Here is a 16,665-nt window from a genome sequence, read left to right as displayed (position 1 = left end):
TTTACTGTATAAACGATGTGGGACTTTTTGTCCTCAATAATACTGGGACTTTCTTTATTAGGTGAATTATTATATTCAATTGTTATCAAACCTCATCCGTAAAAGCCATTTATTAATCACTTTTTATTTTTAATATTTTTTTTGAAACACTTTGTATTTTTAATTTATTATCATAGTTTCATTAATTACGTTTGTTGTAAGTTTATATTTATAATTCACTATAGTTTAACTAAACCAACATTTGTTTATATTTATAATTTTAAATTAGTTATATATAATTAATATACATTTTTATTTATTACGTCATTCGGTCTGACCGAGTGACCCGTGACCCTTCTATAAATCCGGTTTTATGTCCGGGCCGGTTCGGATAACATTGACGCACATTAGCCTTTGTCACCAGCCATCTAGCCTATTTGTTGGGATGTTTCCTCCCCGAAAGAGGCAATATACTAGGACGTGAAGGACATTTCACATTTCTGTCATTTGCCTCATAGACTATTGGGAAAAAAAAACAAGTATAGCCCAAAAGGCCACAAGCAAAACATAATTTTTTGATACGTTCATACTTAAAATCAACCAAAAACCAGTCCCCTGTGGATTTCTTCATCTTCATCATTCTCATGAGAGGTTCATGGACATCTTTGGACACTTTTAAACACATGTACTCCCTCCATATTCCCATAAAATTATTTGGATTGATGCTAATGAACTTATCCATATGATTACCAATTGTAATTGCAACTTTTTCCGACATGAAGCCGCTAGGCAGGTTATGGACTTGAACCCAAACATCAATATTAAAAAGAGGAACCTTAGCAGGAATATCAGTCTAGGCCAACCTTCTAGTAAGAAACAGTTTATTCTCAAACTCCATGAATCATTATCAATGACCCTTCTAATATCAATCTCGTGAAAAAACTGAAATATGAACAAATTAGTATTGACCGTTTTAAAGAAGACCCATTTACCAGGCTTCCATAGTGCAACCATAAGGTCACGCATGGAATGAAAATCCACCAATTTATCACTAAGAAACTTACCAACTAAGCACCACTGCATATCCAACTGCTTTGTACTTAGATCAACCTCCTCTACCATGATATCACCTCATTTCTCTTCCTTTCGGCTTAACTGGGCGTACGAAATCTCAAAATTCATATTACTTGAAGATGCCTTCCTAAACAGTCAAAAGAGAACTTCGAAGGTGAAAAAGAAAAATAGGAATAAAATGAGAAATGATAAAAGAAAACTTTGAAAAGGAATGATGACACTTTAAGAATAAAAATGATTAAGGCAAAGCTTGTCACGTAATGAGGCAATGAGTATAATTTTTATTTCATTTATATTTTTTTTATTTGGGCTTTTTAGATGAATATCATAATTGACTACAAAATTACAACTAAATTATATCATCAAACTTAATTATCAATATATCATTTTTTTTCTATATATACCAAATAAAATATGCTTTTACACCTAATTTAAAAAGTTTAAACCCCAAATCATAAATCTCAAACTTTTGACAATATATTTTAGACCTCTAATTTATAAACTTTAATATCTAAAAATAATAATTTTATTAGTTTGATATAATTCAAAATTATAACTTGACATAGTTGTAAATAGTTTTTTAAAATTGAATTTCTATATAAATTTCCCTTTTTATTTGTATTTCAAAATGTTCATTTTTCCTCTTTGAGCCGAAGTGGGCCTTACATATAAGGTTTGTATTAGAGAAACATGTGGAGGCCATAAAACTATTGGGCTAATGGACATGGGCTGACAAACTGTACAAGAATGTGAAACTCAAAGTCGTTCCAGTTTCAATTTTCTTTCCCGCGAATGTTTGAACTTTGAAGGCGAACTCAATTTGGCACTATCTCTCTACCAGAGTTTCCGATACGATTCTTCGTCGGTTCTCCATAAATCGGTGCTTCTCATCTTCTTTTGCTCACTATTTTTCTCTTTTGTACTGGATCCCTAGGGTTTCGCAGAACTTCAGTCTCGTTTTAAACAATATTTTTAAATTTCTGATATCCGATTGCATATTTGATATGTTCTGTAGTTGAATAATGTTGAAATCAAATCACTAGATTAGCTAGTAATTAGAATTTCTGTGCCTCACTCACCGCTTTGATGTATTAAATTGTTTCCTTTACTGAGGATAAATGTAGTCTTTTGTATACTGGAAATTTGAACGACTGCTTACGATTATTAGTATTCTTATGGAAATTCCCCTAAATGCAGGTTATCAAACCCCTAGAGCAGTATGCAAAGGTATCACAGCCATGAGCCAAGTAGAAATCTACTTTTTTTTTTTTCCCCTTCTATATGCTTGTGTGTTTCTTTATTTGTTCTTTTTTATCCATTTTTAAATTATATTGTAGAAGACTACCTGAAACTTATAGATTTTTTTTTCCAAATTTTATTAGATTACAGTTTTACTTTGGTATACATACAAACCGATATCAATTTGTTTGGATTAAAGCTTGGTGTTAATGTTTTTGACTCCAGGTTGAAGAATATAGAGGGCCTGCTGAAGCAGAAGTGGGTCAGGTTGAGGTACGTGCATATTGAATTCTCAGTAGCAAATTGTTTGCCCATTTGTATCATTGTCGTTCTTTTATCTAACAGGGATACACAAATGTTTGGATATTCTTGAATGCTATTCATAATAGCAATTGCATTATGTTCCTAGTTTTCTAGAGCATTAATTCCCAATTTTTTTTTTTTTTTTTAACTTTTTAATTCTACTTCTTTATAGAATCATTGATTTTACTTTTATAAGGGTAACTGGAAAATATCTATCTTATCTATACTTAAAGGTTGCATCTAGAATTTACTTCATTTCTGCTCTTCCACTGAGATTAAAATGTGATAAGAGGTGTAGTTTTTAAAGGTTTTACAGTTTATCCAGTTTAATATAGTTTAAACCTGAAACCTGATAGTTATGCAATTATGTACCCCTTTGGCAAGACAAGGGGCAGGAGTTGTTGCTTGCAAATAGCTGGCTTGTTTTGGGTTTAGAGTACACCCTTATGTTTATAGATTCTTGTCCACATGACATGAGAACAACTGGTGATTCAACTGTATATCAGTCTTTGTCTTACCTTAACAAGAGGTGGCCTTTGACAGCTTGGCTTTGTCAAGAGGCTACCACTGCGGCCTGGTTTGGAGGGGTTTAAATTTGTCGATTTGCTTGACTTCTTTTTTCTTTGCATATATATCTCAATCTTTAGAATTCTCGAATATTTGATTTTGACATCTCATTATGATCTCCGGGCATCATATCAAGGATCCATTATGACAAAAATCAAGGTTCTGAAATTATTAGTGATTAAAATGTTATCCGGGTTATGTGTCTGCACATTAGAACAACATAACATCTTCTGAACTAATTCACGTTGCATAAGATGATTTCAATGTTGGAAAATATTCCATATCAATGGATAATATATATCTATACACACAGAAATGCTGGGCAAATGTGGAGTGTTTTGAATTGAAACTAGCAGCTTAGAGTTGTCAAATCCTGGGAAATCAGATCAAGTATATATTGTGATATTATGATAGATCATGCGCTATCCGTGCCTTGAATTTGGTCCAAAAAATGACTGCCCTCTAATTTTTTGTCTCGTTAACCTCTTAAGTTCAAGTGGCTGAAGGATAAGTTGACTAAGTTGAATTGTATATCACTTTAAGCAAGTTTAGAGGGCCAATAGATTCTTTACAAAATTTAGATGGCCAATATATAACTTTAAGTAAGTTAAAAAACCGTAAATTTAGAGAATCCATGGGCTTTTTGAGCCAAGATCAAGTTCATGGTGTGCTAAGCCTATCATATCATGGTGCCTTACTTTTGTTTGCCTTGATGAAAATTTTAGCCAAAACATATTTATCCTTTAGCACAACTTACACACATAAACTCCTTAATATTTTAAATCTCATTTAATTTAAAGCTTTGAAAAGGAAGACGATGATAAAGAAATAGAGATATGGGTCTTGACAGGGATGATAATCTATATAAATATGTAAACGTCAAAAAAAAAGAAAAAAAATATATTAATAATGGTCTCTGATTATTACAATCAAGCAACAGTTCTGAAGGCTTAGAGGGGAAAGTTTTGTATTATAGAAACGAACATCGATTATTGTTATTCATAATGAAATGATTAATAATTGTAGAACATGATATGATGGAAGGGATCTGAAATATCTGAATATGATCGATCATAATTGAAGAATTTTTTATTAATTTATGATGAGAAACCAAACAAAAATGTTTAAAGTGATACGTATATATGAATAGTTTGGGTTTTGGATAGTAATAGACAGAGTCCTAATAGCATAATAGTTAAACCAAATCATCCAATTATACTTCAATATAAGGTACGAAGTAGTACTATTATAGAGTAGAACAGAACTTTAGGGAACATAATATGTATTCAATAAAATAAGCATAGAACTTTTGGTTGTAACCCAAGGGAGATTAGCAGATCCATTGGATAAGGTTAGAAAATTCTAAATTAATATGTTTAAAATTATTAAGAAGAAAATATGCAAATGAGAAATAGTTTCTTCACATGTTTCTGTCTACCATGAACAAAGGCAAGTGGACCTCTGGAACTTGAAGGAACTACCTCTAAGATAAGTAACTTAGAAATTGAATTATTATACTATAGATCAAGATGAAAGAGATGGGTCCCTACGGTGACCGAACCATGTGTTACATTTACACTTCTTATTGGTGATGTCTAACTGAAGAAGCAGTTGAAATTTATCACAAGATTCCAAGAAGAAATAGACACAATACAGGAGGTGTAGGAGGCAGCCCAGGTTTATGAAAAAAAAAACTCAGTTAGCACCTTTGAGGTTGGGGATGAGATGGGCCATTGAGTTAGAGAAGAAAAACCCTTTTTGTAATTTCTGAATCCTTTGTCATGGGACTCATGTGCGCATGTTTTTAGGCTCTATTAAGTTTAAGCTTGGTGGTCTTTTTGTGTGGGCCGGCTTTCTTTGCCTAGACTTGCTTTTTTACTAGGGCCACAATCATTGGTGAACGTTTATTTAGTATATTTACTTTCTCGCTAGAATCTACTCACTAGTCGCTACTACGAAATGAGCCATCAAACCATATAGAACACACATTTATTAGATTGGTTTAATAATGCCTTCCCGTTATTATGTGTAAGTGTAACAAAAATATTTATTAGATTAGATTACTCACTAGTCACTACTTGAGGGTTACCCTCAAGTAGCACTAGTGACCAGTGATGCGATTAAATTTGTATCGCCGTAGTTATATGATAGAAATTGGAGTGGAAGTTCTGGTTGTCATGATTATATAACTATTTATGATATAGTATAAATATAGTAAAAATAATAATTATCTCATGTCAGTTGAATGGTTTGCATAAATTGTGTTTGAAATTAACATCAGGGGCGGAGGGAGGGCACAAGGGTGCCACTGCACCCCGACCGCCGTGAAACCCTCTTTACAGAAAAAAAAAAAAAATTGTAACTCCAGCTTTCAGAGGATGACTCTGCTACTAATTACCACCTCTATCAATGATAGAGAATTCTACTAGAGCAAGAGAAGTTGGAGTTCTCTTTGGATGAATCAAAACAGGATTTTGGTATACCTAAAATTTGAAGCATAATTTGTGAGTAGCTCCTCTGCATATCTATCACTCTGCCTCTGGCATGTAGAAATAACACTTCCTCCACATCTGATAGAAATAGTTGCACATTCTATTGACAATCTAGAAACTAAATACATGCCTCTGTCAGGTGCATATGGCACAATTTTAGGCCATTAAATTAAATTCGCAATGCATTTGTCAGAACGTAACATGAACGTTTTAGGGGCTCGTGACTCGTGTTTACACTGAGCAGTCTCAGCTAGCCTTCGCTTTTTGCTGGAAGGTAACCGAATACCGTTTAAATAATTTACTAATAGACCATTAACATAAAGGTATCGTGGTGTAGTTGGTTATCACGTCAGTCTAACACACTGAAGGTCTCCGGTTCGAGTCCGGGCGACGCCAATTCTGTGTTTTTTTCTTTTGACATTTTACATTATTTTTTCCCACAATTTGCTTTGCATGTCATACATCTATTTCATTGAAATTAAATACATTTGGAACACCTGCTTAATTACGCTTTAGTTTCTTTGGGCTTCCTCAGGTTTTGTGTTATGCTGTACAGGAAGGCCTTAACTGTTATTTTTTCTTAATTACGCTTTAGTTTCTTTCGGCTTCCTCAGGTTTTGTGTTATGCTGTACAGGAAGGCCTTAACTGTTATTTTTTTTTTGGAGAGCTTTGTGGCTCTATCCATGTGCGAGGCATCAGAGACTTTTTAAGCTCATGTTATCATTAAGTAAGTTGGTCAAAACCAATTAATAATATTAAAATGAACAGTGACGTGTAACCCATCTTCAAAACTGGCTCTCAATATCATCCAAAGGTGAGGATATATGGTGTTATATGGATGTGTTGGAGCTAGGACCCATCGCCCTTTTTGGCCCCTGATCATAAGATTTTATGTTGCTAAAACTACTGAATCTGTTATTGGAAAAACTGTGTCTGTCATAGCATTACAACAAGAATAAGATAATGTAATATACTTTTCAAATAATTAAAACTGAGATTTAGGTTTTTGGTGAATCCGATTAATTGGGTCGGTTGTAAATTTTTTTCTGTTAGTTTCCTCCACATAAAATTTAATATGTAGTCTAGCAGCCTGTTAGGTTCAACGTTTTTAAAAAAATAAAATTTTAGGATTTAGGTGCATTCCTATTAATTGGTTTAAGGTTAGTTGGTTTCTCCGATTAAAGTTTGATGCATATATTAAGAGTTTGTTTGGTTCAAATATATCGTTGTTATTTATCGGTTGTCTATTCTATTGTTTGAAGTAAAAATACAAAAAGTAGATATGAAAAGGAGAACCATATAGATACTAAAACTTTAAGGCATAACACTCATTTGGATCCCTAAACTATAGCTTCAAAATCAATTACGACCCTAAACTATCAAAATCATCAATCAGGTCCCTGAATTAGCAATTGAGGCCTCATCGAAAATCATTCGGTTGAACAATTTCATACCTTCTTTCTCAAACTCATTTTGAATCAACACAGATATTATTACAGTCTATATCAAATAGACACAGTTTCCGATTTTAGGATAGGATAGGGACTCAATTAATGATTTTTGCTTAGTTCAGGGACCCAATTGATGATTTTGATAGTTTAAGGTCCTAATTGATTTTGAAGCTTTAGTTTAGGGACCCAAATAGGTATAATGCCCAAACTTTAACTTAAAATTTCTAATTTAATCACTTAAGATCTTAAACGCTCAAGCAAACTTTAACTTAAAATTTCTAATTTAATCGACTTAAGATCTTTAACGCTCAAGCTAATTTTAAGGATTTAGGATTTACATTTGAATCTCCAATTTCATTAAACTTTGAGCTTCTTGTAATTACAGATAGGAGAATATTCTTATTTTACATAAACAGTTTTATTACAAGTTGCCAAACTATAGAGATTTGATTCTTGCACCGTTATTAGATGTTCAATGTATGAAACTTGATGACAACTAGCTAGGAGAATAATAAGAATTTTCATTTCCCTTGAGATTATTCGATACCAAGAACTTCATTTGATCCTTAGAAGATACAAGGAATGGAGAGATTTTAGGTGGAAATTAAAAAACAACAAACAAAGAGGAAACACTTAAATTAGAAACAAAAGAATGGATTAAAATTTCCCACCAGTGCTACAAAACCGTGTTGTACATATAAAATAATAGAAAGAACATTAGCAAATGATTCAAAAGTGAAAGAAACAAACTGTCATTTAACTTTTGATGAGTTAAACTGTATGTTACATGAAAATTTGAACCGTATGAAATTGAAAAGAAAATAATAAAAAAACAGTGAGGGAGAAGCCTCGTCATCCTCAGTTTGCAAAATCCCAAAGGGTGTAAAAATATTTGGGCCTTCGGAGAGGGCTCTATCTCTGTGTTGTATCTGTATGTTTATACCTTTTCTTCTGTATCATAAAAGTTACTATTTACTAAGTAATTGAACTGTGTGTCTGGTTAGGAAATGAACTTGTTTTTGTATTTTTGGGTAAATTTAGAACTGGGAAATGCAACGTCTATGACAAGCAGTAGTTCTTTTTTTTTGCTGTTTAGTTTCATCCTTCCAGACCTTGCCAATATCTTGTGCTATCCTCATTGAATCTAAGGAAGCACCAGCAAGCCCTCTCCTTGAGAACCCAACTGCATAAAGCCCTGCTTTTCCTTTCCATGCATTTGGGGATGATGATTTTGGGAATCCATTTTTGGAGAAAAATTCACCTTCCTGTTCATAAATTTACCAATTTAATCATTAGAAAGAAGCTTCCAAAACAGAAAAAGACAATTTTTTTCTGACATTTTTAATCACTGAAAACAGAGAAAGCAGAACATATTTCTCACCTGAAGCCAAGAAGGGACATTGCTCCGGTATCCAGTAGCCAAAACAACTGAATCAATGTCAAGAATTTCACCGTTAACAAACTCTACTTGTCCACGAGAAAGCCTCTTGATTGCAGGTACTATGTTTATGTCTCCAGATTTTATCTTCTCTAATGCACCAATGTCTAATACAGGGGTTTTTCCTTGGGTTGCTTTATAAGTCAGTGGACCCATTGCTGGCCTTTTTATCCCATACTTTTCTGTATTTCCTAGCACTAACCATGCTAGTATCAGCATTAGCTTATCAACTAACCAAAGTGGCAACCAGCTCATTAAAAGAACAGTGACTTCAAATGTTGATTTTCCAAATATTTCTCTTGGCAATACATGAACCTGCAAATTCAGAAACATGAACAATCCAATTAGTTTCAATTGTCAAACACTTTCATATGAAAAAATTGTTAAATTATTGACTGATTTGATGCTTACCGAGCTTCTAACAACCATTGATGGTGATGCATTGTGGTTGCAGAGATCAAGAGAAACCTCCATGCCAGAATTACCACAACCTACAACTAGTACTTTCTGACCCTTGTATTTCTCGCCGGATTTATAAGCAGAAGCATGAATAACTTCACCGCGGAATTCATTTAACCCTTCAATTTCAGGCATTACACATTCTGCATTCTCACCAGTAGCCACCACTAGCCACCGGCAAATGTACTCAACTTCAGTACGAGCAGAACCACTTGTGGAAACAGTTTTGACTCTCCACAAACCACTGGTCTCATCGTACCTAGCTGATTGCACACACTCATTGAAATTCGGGTTGATCTCGAAATGCTTAGCATATGATTCCAAGTAATCAACAAACTGTTTCTTTGTAGGATACTCAGGGAAGTCTTCAGGAAATGGCAGTTTAGGTAGCTGACAGAATTGCTTAGGAAGGTGAAGTTTCAGCCTGTCATAGGTACGTTTTTGCCATAAAGATGCTATGCATTCTTCTCTCTCGAGCACCACGAATGGTACTCCTTGCTCTCTTAAGCAAGCAGCAGTGGCTAAACCTGAAGGTCCGGCTCCTACTATCACCGGACCGTTAACCCATATGCATCTGCGAGAGAAGAAATCTTCATGATTATCTAGGCGAAAGACTAAGTTTTCCATGTTGCTATATAGTTGAAAAGAAGTGAAAGTGAGTGAAATGATAAGAAAAGAAGTAAGTTTTTTCTGAGAGGAATATGAAAGAGAGTTTTGAAGACTGTTTTGGTTGATGTTGTTTGAGTTTTTGGATGAAATGAAATGAGAGGTGGAGGGTCCTTAAATAGGCGAGCTACCATGTGATATAAGCCGAGAGTTAATGCTTTTTGGAGGGTCCTCAAATCATAAGGTCATAGCTATTATTATTTGAGAAATTATTATATTATTGGATCCTAGTTTATTTATAAATATATACTTGCTTAATTAATGTATAAGGATTAGCATCTTCTCTGAGATTTATTTTATTCTTTTCTTGAGAAGTTTAATAATTCAATTTTTCTGTGAAAGGAATTATATGAAGTCTCTGTTTGAATAATAAATGTTGTTATAGGAGTCACTCTACCATTACCGACCAAGGGATAGAATTTTGATGATTTTGAGGCCAAGAATATACATGTGCTGAATGATTTCGATGCAAGCTCAAGATTCCAAGGTAAGAAATTATTTAAATCATATAGATGCATATATAGTGCTACTATCTAAATTAGTATAGAATTTCTTAACTGAAAAGGAAAGAAATGGCTTGAGAATCTTATTTGGGTTACGAGGGTAAATTTTAGCGGTGTTAAAAAAAATAGGTTATTTGATTTCTATATTTTATATAATTATATAATATAAATATATTAAAAATAGTAATAATTATTAATTATGTTAAACGTGTAATGTTCAGTAAATTATTTCATAACTTTTTTTTTTTTTTTTTACAGATTTGGTGTCTGTCTGTTTCCATTTTCTGGAACTGCTTTTTATGTTTTAAGTTTAAAAAAGAGATAAAAAACGTTTGGTAAAAATTCGAACCAACTGTTTTTAGATAAAAATCAGCTAATATATGTTGCTCATCCTTAGCAGCAAACGACTAACAACAACAGCAAATAGGAGCAGCTGAAACAAACGGACTCTTAGTAAATTGTGTAGGTACTATTCGAACTTTGTATAAAAGGGTTTGAGATACTTATTTCATTAAATATGTAATTAAATATGTAAATTATTTCACTTACTGGATGATTTTTAATAGGTAAGACTGCATTCTAGTATCCAGATGGAAATAAAATTTAAAATGTACACCATTAGAGTAATAGAACGTGACTAATAGTTTCAATAATAAACATACAAAAATATATAAAGGTATAAGAATGATTAAGGGTGGATATGGAACTTATAGATTCTTCAAAGCTATTGTCTCACAGACTAGCTTATCATACGTAATCTCTTATTGAGTGAATTCTTCCGAATACCCAATTAAAAAGATTTAGAAATGGATTGAATCATTGACTTTTTTTAGGTTCAAACTGAATTGTATTATTAACTTACATTAGGTATAATTTTAAAAAATTCAAATTACTAAGATTATATGTTAGAAATTATGAAGCTGAATTGAATATTCGAATAAAAAATATTAAGAACCAGATTGAACTATTGACTTAAATTAGATACAATTCTAAAAATTTATAAATTCCTAACATTACTAAATAAATATGTTAGAGATTCTGAAATTGAACAAATATTCGAATAAAAAGATTCAGAATCAAAGTGAATTGTTAATTTTTTCTTTCAGATCAAAATGAATTGTATTATTAACTTTTATTAGATACAATTTTAAAGATTTCTAAACTTTCGAATTCGTAATTACTCTGAGAATGAAATTATTGGTGATATTTACCCGTTACAATCTCTACTTAATTCTAATAGCTACCAGAGTGACTTTGATGCTCATCTCATCTTCCTTTGATTCTTTTGGTCCACAGAATTTCTTGAAAAGCCTATGTATAATGGTTTCAAGCATATTGCAATTTTATTTCATTTTCTCCAAAATAGAAGGAAAAATCTAAGAAAATGGAAATCCACGTGTCATATGGAAAATTGCTGACTAGGCAATGCATGATACGCCCACGTGGATTAGGATCAGCTTAGTTGCTAAAATGGAGACCTCCAAGTCAACATCTTAGACCCCACACAAGGCTCCTAGCATTGGGATTGTGACTTGAAAGGCTGTTTCGGCCCACAGAGCCCATCCTGCCAACTATTCTTTCACACTTCACTAGTACCATCTATATACCCCACGTAATATGGGTAAAGTACATATATGGTCCTTCAACTATAACACTACAAATATTAATAGTTTCTATTCTTCATTTTAGGATATAAATTTTTTTACTTTATATTATATGACCAAGAAAATTCAAAGAAAACAAAATTCCATTAAAAACTTAACTAATTTTTCTTAATTTTAAAAATAATATATTTTTAAAAGAATGAAGTAGTTTCATTAGTATAAGTAATTAAAAATTTCAATTCAAAAAATTTTGAATCTGCATCTTCAATATTATAGATAGTGATAGAGTAATAGTAGACAATGTTTGAAACTTTTTTTAGCACCGCGATGAGAAACATACTCCACCTAGAACCGACTTCATAGTATTTTTCTCAAGAAATGATTTCATAATCTTTCAATGAGCTAGATTTATGTGATAATAAATAAAACTCTTTTTTTTTAACAAAGGAAATGATAACACCCATAAAGAGAGACAACGACAACCACTCCATATAGGAAGGAAAAAATTAAAAAAAGTATAAATAAAGAAAAAACTACTAAATCTATCATAGATCAATCAAAAAAATCTATCCAGTAATGAAAAAGCAAAATAAAGCAAAGAAGTGATTATTTTCTGGCTAAAAACGGGAAGAAAAACCCAAAACTTAGATGAAGAAGATAAGAGTTTTTTGTGAGTTTATTTTCTATTGCTTTTAGTTTATTTTAATGTTAGTATAATGTAAAATTTTAAAACTTTTATCCCATAACATGAAATTTAAGTATCTTAACATTAATAAAACTATAATTTAGGTACTATGAATATATTTTACCCCACATTATTTGTCTAATTTGTTTTTTTGTTGCATATTTTTTCACAATTATATAATTTATTATTTGTTTAATGAGTTCCACACATTGGTTTTGTACTTCCAACCAAAACAAAAACTCTTAGCTAGCTAAATAAATTGATGTACTTGCATGCTCATCACTAGCTAGGTGTCTCATTTTCTTTTTCTAGGGGAATAAACTTCCTAGGATTTATCATTTTCAGAGGTACTACACATATACCTCTATTTCATTTTTAAAAATTGACTAAAAGCTGCAAAAACTTGTACTAAATTCTTTTAATACACCTACCTATATTTCTTTTTTCATTTTTCAAATACTATACAGCAACTTTAAACTTCAATTAAAAAAGATATTGGAGGAATAAACAATAAAAATCGAGAACGATCGAAGTGGATAAAATCAATGAATCGTGGTGGTGAGAAATAAATACACAGAATCCTTTTGGAGCAAGTGCAAAAAAAGAGAGAATCTTAATGGAAAGATTTAGAAATGTTGAACTGTAAATAATAATGATGTAGGTAGGTAGCTTTAACGTGTAAAAATGTAATTGATGAATACACATAGCATAAAACCTTGAGTTTCGTTCTATTATATACGTGGAGGCCTAATGGATCATCTAGCTTTCGAGTAATCCATATACTATATTGTAATATAATAAAGCAAGTGTATTGTAACTAAATAAAATAAATAAATAAAGCAAGTCTTATCTCATTTAGACACGTCCTCATGATTAAGAAGTAGGTTTATGCATTGATTAGGGTGATTATTGTATTAATCACAACTAATAGTTGGGTTTTTCTACTTTTTAAGTTATATACTAGTATGATATGATGAGAAACCATTGTTTAAGCTCAATAATTATTTATTTGTATTATTTTGAAAATATCTCTACATACATGGTCATACACTTCATTAGAAATTGATGGATTATGTGTTAGAGATAATGAAAAAGGTTTGTTTTAGCCTTCACTATCATGTTAAGCTTTTGGGTTAGGTTCATTGACATTGACATCATCAAAGTTTCAAAGTTTCTTAGGTTAATGACATGGCAAAATGAAGATGTGTAGTTGATGCTTCAAATCCAAGAGCCATCTGTATGAGAAAGTGTGTTAGAAATTATAATAATAATAATAATAACTACCTGTCAGTTTAAACTTTTAGATTAAATGGTTTAATGAAAGAATTCAAATCTTATGGATTTAGGAATCCAATAATTCTGTTGATAAGTTGTTTCTTTGTCTCATTAACATAAGGGATATACGTACTCCATATGTGTGTAGTAGGGGTTTTGAGATGTCGGGGGAATGGTGAAGGTGTTGGTAATAGGTTTTGAAATAGGAACTTCGTTCACTCCCTTCTCAACGCACCAATAATAACAAATGTGTAAAAATCCTTCTCGGTTTGGATGATTTTGTGGAAGATCTAGTCAAGAGTTACTTCCGAATCACTACAATAAAAAGATAGAGGTTGGTCGAGTCTCAGTGAGGAAAGAAGAGGGAAGAAGTATATTATACGTATTAGATATAAATAGCTTTTTTAGGGAGTAATAATGTTAGAAATTATGCCATATGCCAATTCTGGACATTGCTGTGAGCATGAACTTTTTTCGACCCTAATGATGAGATTATGTTGTCCATGCTCAATATATTGTAGATGGACTTCACATCACATCGTACAAGATCACTAGCTAGAACCCGAGTTATATTTTCAGGAAATTGGTCTTTTCTTCAAGGATGTAGCCAATCGGCTACAACCAGTGGTCGATCGGTCACTTGTTTTTGCATCAAAATGCCATCGTTTTAGTAAAGGGAAAATCTATCCCATTTATATGACTGCGGCCGATCGGCCACATGGTGTGGCCAATCGGCTTTGATACAGACTAAAGACGAACTTGATGATTTTAATCATAAATCAAAAAAGAATTTCTTCTCTAGCTAAACTAGGAGTTAATCCTAAGATATGAGCATAAAACCTCGCTCTCAAAGAGAAATACTGATTGATTGATATAAGGTTGTTGATCCTTACAAAGTAGTGGGGTTTAAATATTTCCCCTATATAAAGATAATGTGCGTAAATGCCCTTTCTAGGGTTACAACCAAAGAACAAAATGGAAGAATAAGATGGATAAATGACATAATAGTAAATAAGACTAAGTGGATATGGCTACCAAGGATTCGCCCGCGTAACCTTTCGCCAAGGGTTCATTCGCAGAGTAGACGATCTGGCTCGCACATTCATTCTTTGTGCACTAACGGGAGCATCTGCTAGGTTTGGACTGTATGGTGGATCTAGACAGGATGTCCTCACCTTTCCCTCATTTTAAAGAGCTGGATTCCAACTTGGCTTGAGTAGTTTCAAGGGGTCCATCTCGCTTCCACGGACTGAGACCATGTATGTTGAAGGCTGGTGACATCTTACCAAGCCAATTTGGTAAGGCCACGTGATACACATTGGCATTGATCGTTTTGGTTACTTTGTATGGATCGTACTTAATTGGGCAAAGTTTGATGTTCGAAGCGCTAGTGACTCTTTCGTTACTTAGGTAAACCATCACTTTGTCTCCTACTTCGAACTGCAGGTCTCTTCGGTGTTGATCCATATTGGCCTTCAACTTCTGGTTTCGCTCCACAAGATTCCCTTTCACCGTTGATGTATCCGTATATATTCATTCGCTAGTTGATGGGCGGTAACATTCCTCTTATCCCCTTTTGGAAGGTTCGCTGCATCTAGAGTGTGATTAGGGATCTTCGTATATACCACTTTAAATGGCAACTTCCCAATTCCCGAGTGCACCGATCTGTTACAGGCAAAATGTGCCTGAGCCAGAACTAAGTCCAACATCTGAGGCTTGTTCTTACACTTGCTTCTTAGTAAACTCCCGAGGGTCCGATTGACCACTTCTGTCTGACCATCATTTTATAGATGTGCGGTAGTACTGAACTTTAGGGTCGTATCAAAGAGAGCCCATACCGTCTGCCAAAAGTGGCTCAAAAATTTTGTATCTCGATCTGAGACAATACTTTTTGGGACCCCGTGTAACCTTACGAACTCTTTGAAGAATAGTTTGGCGATTACTGAGGCATCGTTCATCTTTCGGCCTGGGATAAAATGGGCCATTTGGGAGAATATGTCAACACAACAAAAAATGGAATCCATGCCCCTTTGGGTTCTGGGCAACACGAGGATGAAATCCATGGATAAGTCTTCCCATACAGTCTCTAGCACATGTAGTGGCAAATGTAGGATGATGTTGGTCGCGTGTCCCTTGGCGAGTTGACAAATATAACATCGCCCCACCAAGTAGGCGACATCCCTTCTCATCTTAGGATAAAAATACCGAGAGCTCATTGCTTCGTATGTTTTGTCTCTCCTAAAGTGCCCTCCTAGACTTCCGCCATGTAAATCCCGGATGACTTTCTCCCGGATGGATGTGCAAGGTAAACAAAGCTGGTTATCTGTCATAACATATTCATCCAGCAGATGATACGTCCTATCCCCATATTGGCTCCTACATCGCTCCCACATACCTCTGAAGTTAGGATCTGCCCTATAGTTTCCTCGGATGAGCTTAAAACAATCTATCTCTAGATTCACTGTCTTTAAAAGTGCCACCCTTCAGCTTAGGGCATCCACCACTTTGTTCTATTGTCCAGCCTTATGGATAAGTTTATAGGGAAAGTTATCTATGAAGGCATGCATGGAGCTTCAGAGCTGCTTTTGACTTCCTAAATACTTCAGAGCTTGGTGGTCTGTGTAGAGGAAAAATTCTTTCCCCACCAAATAATGCTCTCATATCTTCAAAGCCCTAACCATGGTATAGAACTCTTGATCGTAGGTAGCCCACTTATACCTCGCCTCACATAGCTTTTCATTGAAATAGGCATGCGTCTCTTTTCTTGCATCAAGACACCCCAATAACTCCACTAGTGTCACACTCGACTTCAAACAATTTTTAAAAATCGGGAAAGGCTAACATTGGTGTTGTACTCAATTTCTCCTTGATCAAGGCGAAACTATTTTCCTGATCTCTTTCCCACTTGAATCGCTTCCCTTTCTTTAGA

The 16,665-nt window shown here is 33.6% G+C and overlaps 1 protein-coding gene, 2 long non-coding RNA genes and 1 other non-coding gene across 4 annotated transcripts; 3 read left to right on the top strand and 1 right to left on the bottom strand.

The window, feature by feature from the left end:
- The first annotated feature begins 1,847 nt into the window (after nucleotides 1-1,847).
- On the top strand, nucleotides 1,848-9,134 carry LOC136230198 (uncharacterized). Its single transcript, XR_010689299.1, has 5 exons — nucleotides 1,848-1,933; nucleotides 2,251-2,280; nucleotides 2,518-2,565; nucleotides 8,465-8,603; nucleotides 8,999-9,134. It is a non-coding gene; the product is annotated as an uncharacterized lncRNA (long non-coding RNA).
- On the top strand, nucleotides 5,977-6,050 carry TRNAV-AAC (transfer RNA valine (anticodon AAC)). The gene has a single exon. It is a non-coding gene; the product is annotated as a tRNA-Val (tRNA).
- Nucleotides 7,787-9,858, bottom strand: LOC136230197 (probable indole-3-pyruvate monooxygenase YUCCA5). The gene is made up of 3 exons (XM_066019180.1): nucleotides 8,956-9,858; nucleotides 8,488-8,859; nucleotides 7,787-8,371 (listed from the first exon to the last, which is right to left on the bottom strand). Exons 1-3 carry the CDS (start codon nucleotides 9,628-9,630, stop codon nucleotides 8,144-8,146), a joined length of 1,275 nt encoding a protein of 424 aa, XP_065875252.1. The 5' UTR covers nucleotides 9,631-9,858; the 3' UTR covers nucleotides 7,787-8,143.
- LOC136230199 (uncharacterized) lies at nucleotides 9,300-10,701 on the top strand. Its single transcript, XR_010689300.1, has 3 exons — nucleotides 9,300-9,436; nucleotides 10,055-10,156; nucleotides 10,573-10,701. It is a non-coding gene; the product is annotated as an uncharacterized lncRNA (long non-coding RNA).
- The last annotated feature ends 5,964 nt before the right edge of the window (nucleotides 10,702-16,665 follow it).

The sequence above is a fragment of the Euphorbia lathyris genome, chromosome 5, assembly GCF_963576675.1.
Source record: "Euphorbia lathyris chromosome 5, ddEupLath1.1, whole genome shotgun sequence".
NCBI classification, from domain to species: domain Eukaryota; kingdom Viridiplantae; phylum Streptophyta; class Magnoliopsida; order Malpighiales; family Euphorbiaceae; genus Euphorbia; species Euphorbia lathyris.
Note: the sequence above shows the minus strand (reverse complement) of the source record. Positions and strands in the feature narration are given on the sequence as shown.

Coding starts and splice junctions, on each gene's coding strand:
- LOC136230197 (XM_066019180.1), bottom strand. CDS start 9,630: ATGGAAAACTTAGTCTTTCGCCTAGATAATCATGAAGATTTCTTCTCT. Junction 8,860..8,955: donor CAATGGTTGTTAGAAGCTCG/GTAAGCATCAAA, acceptor CTGAATTTGCAG/GTTCATGTATTGCCAAGAGA. Junction 8,372..8,487: donor ATGTCCCTTCTTGGCTTCAG/GTGAGAAATATG, acceptor ATTTATGAACAG/GAAGGTGAATTTTTCTCCAA.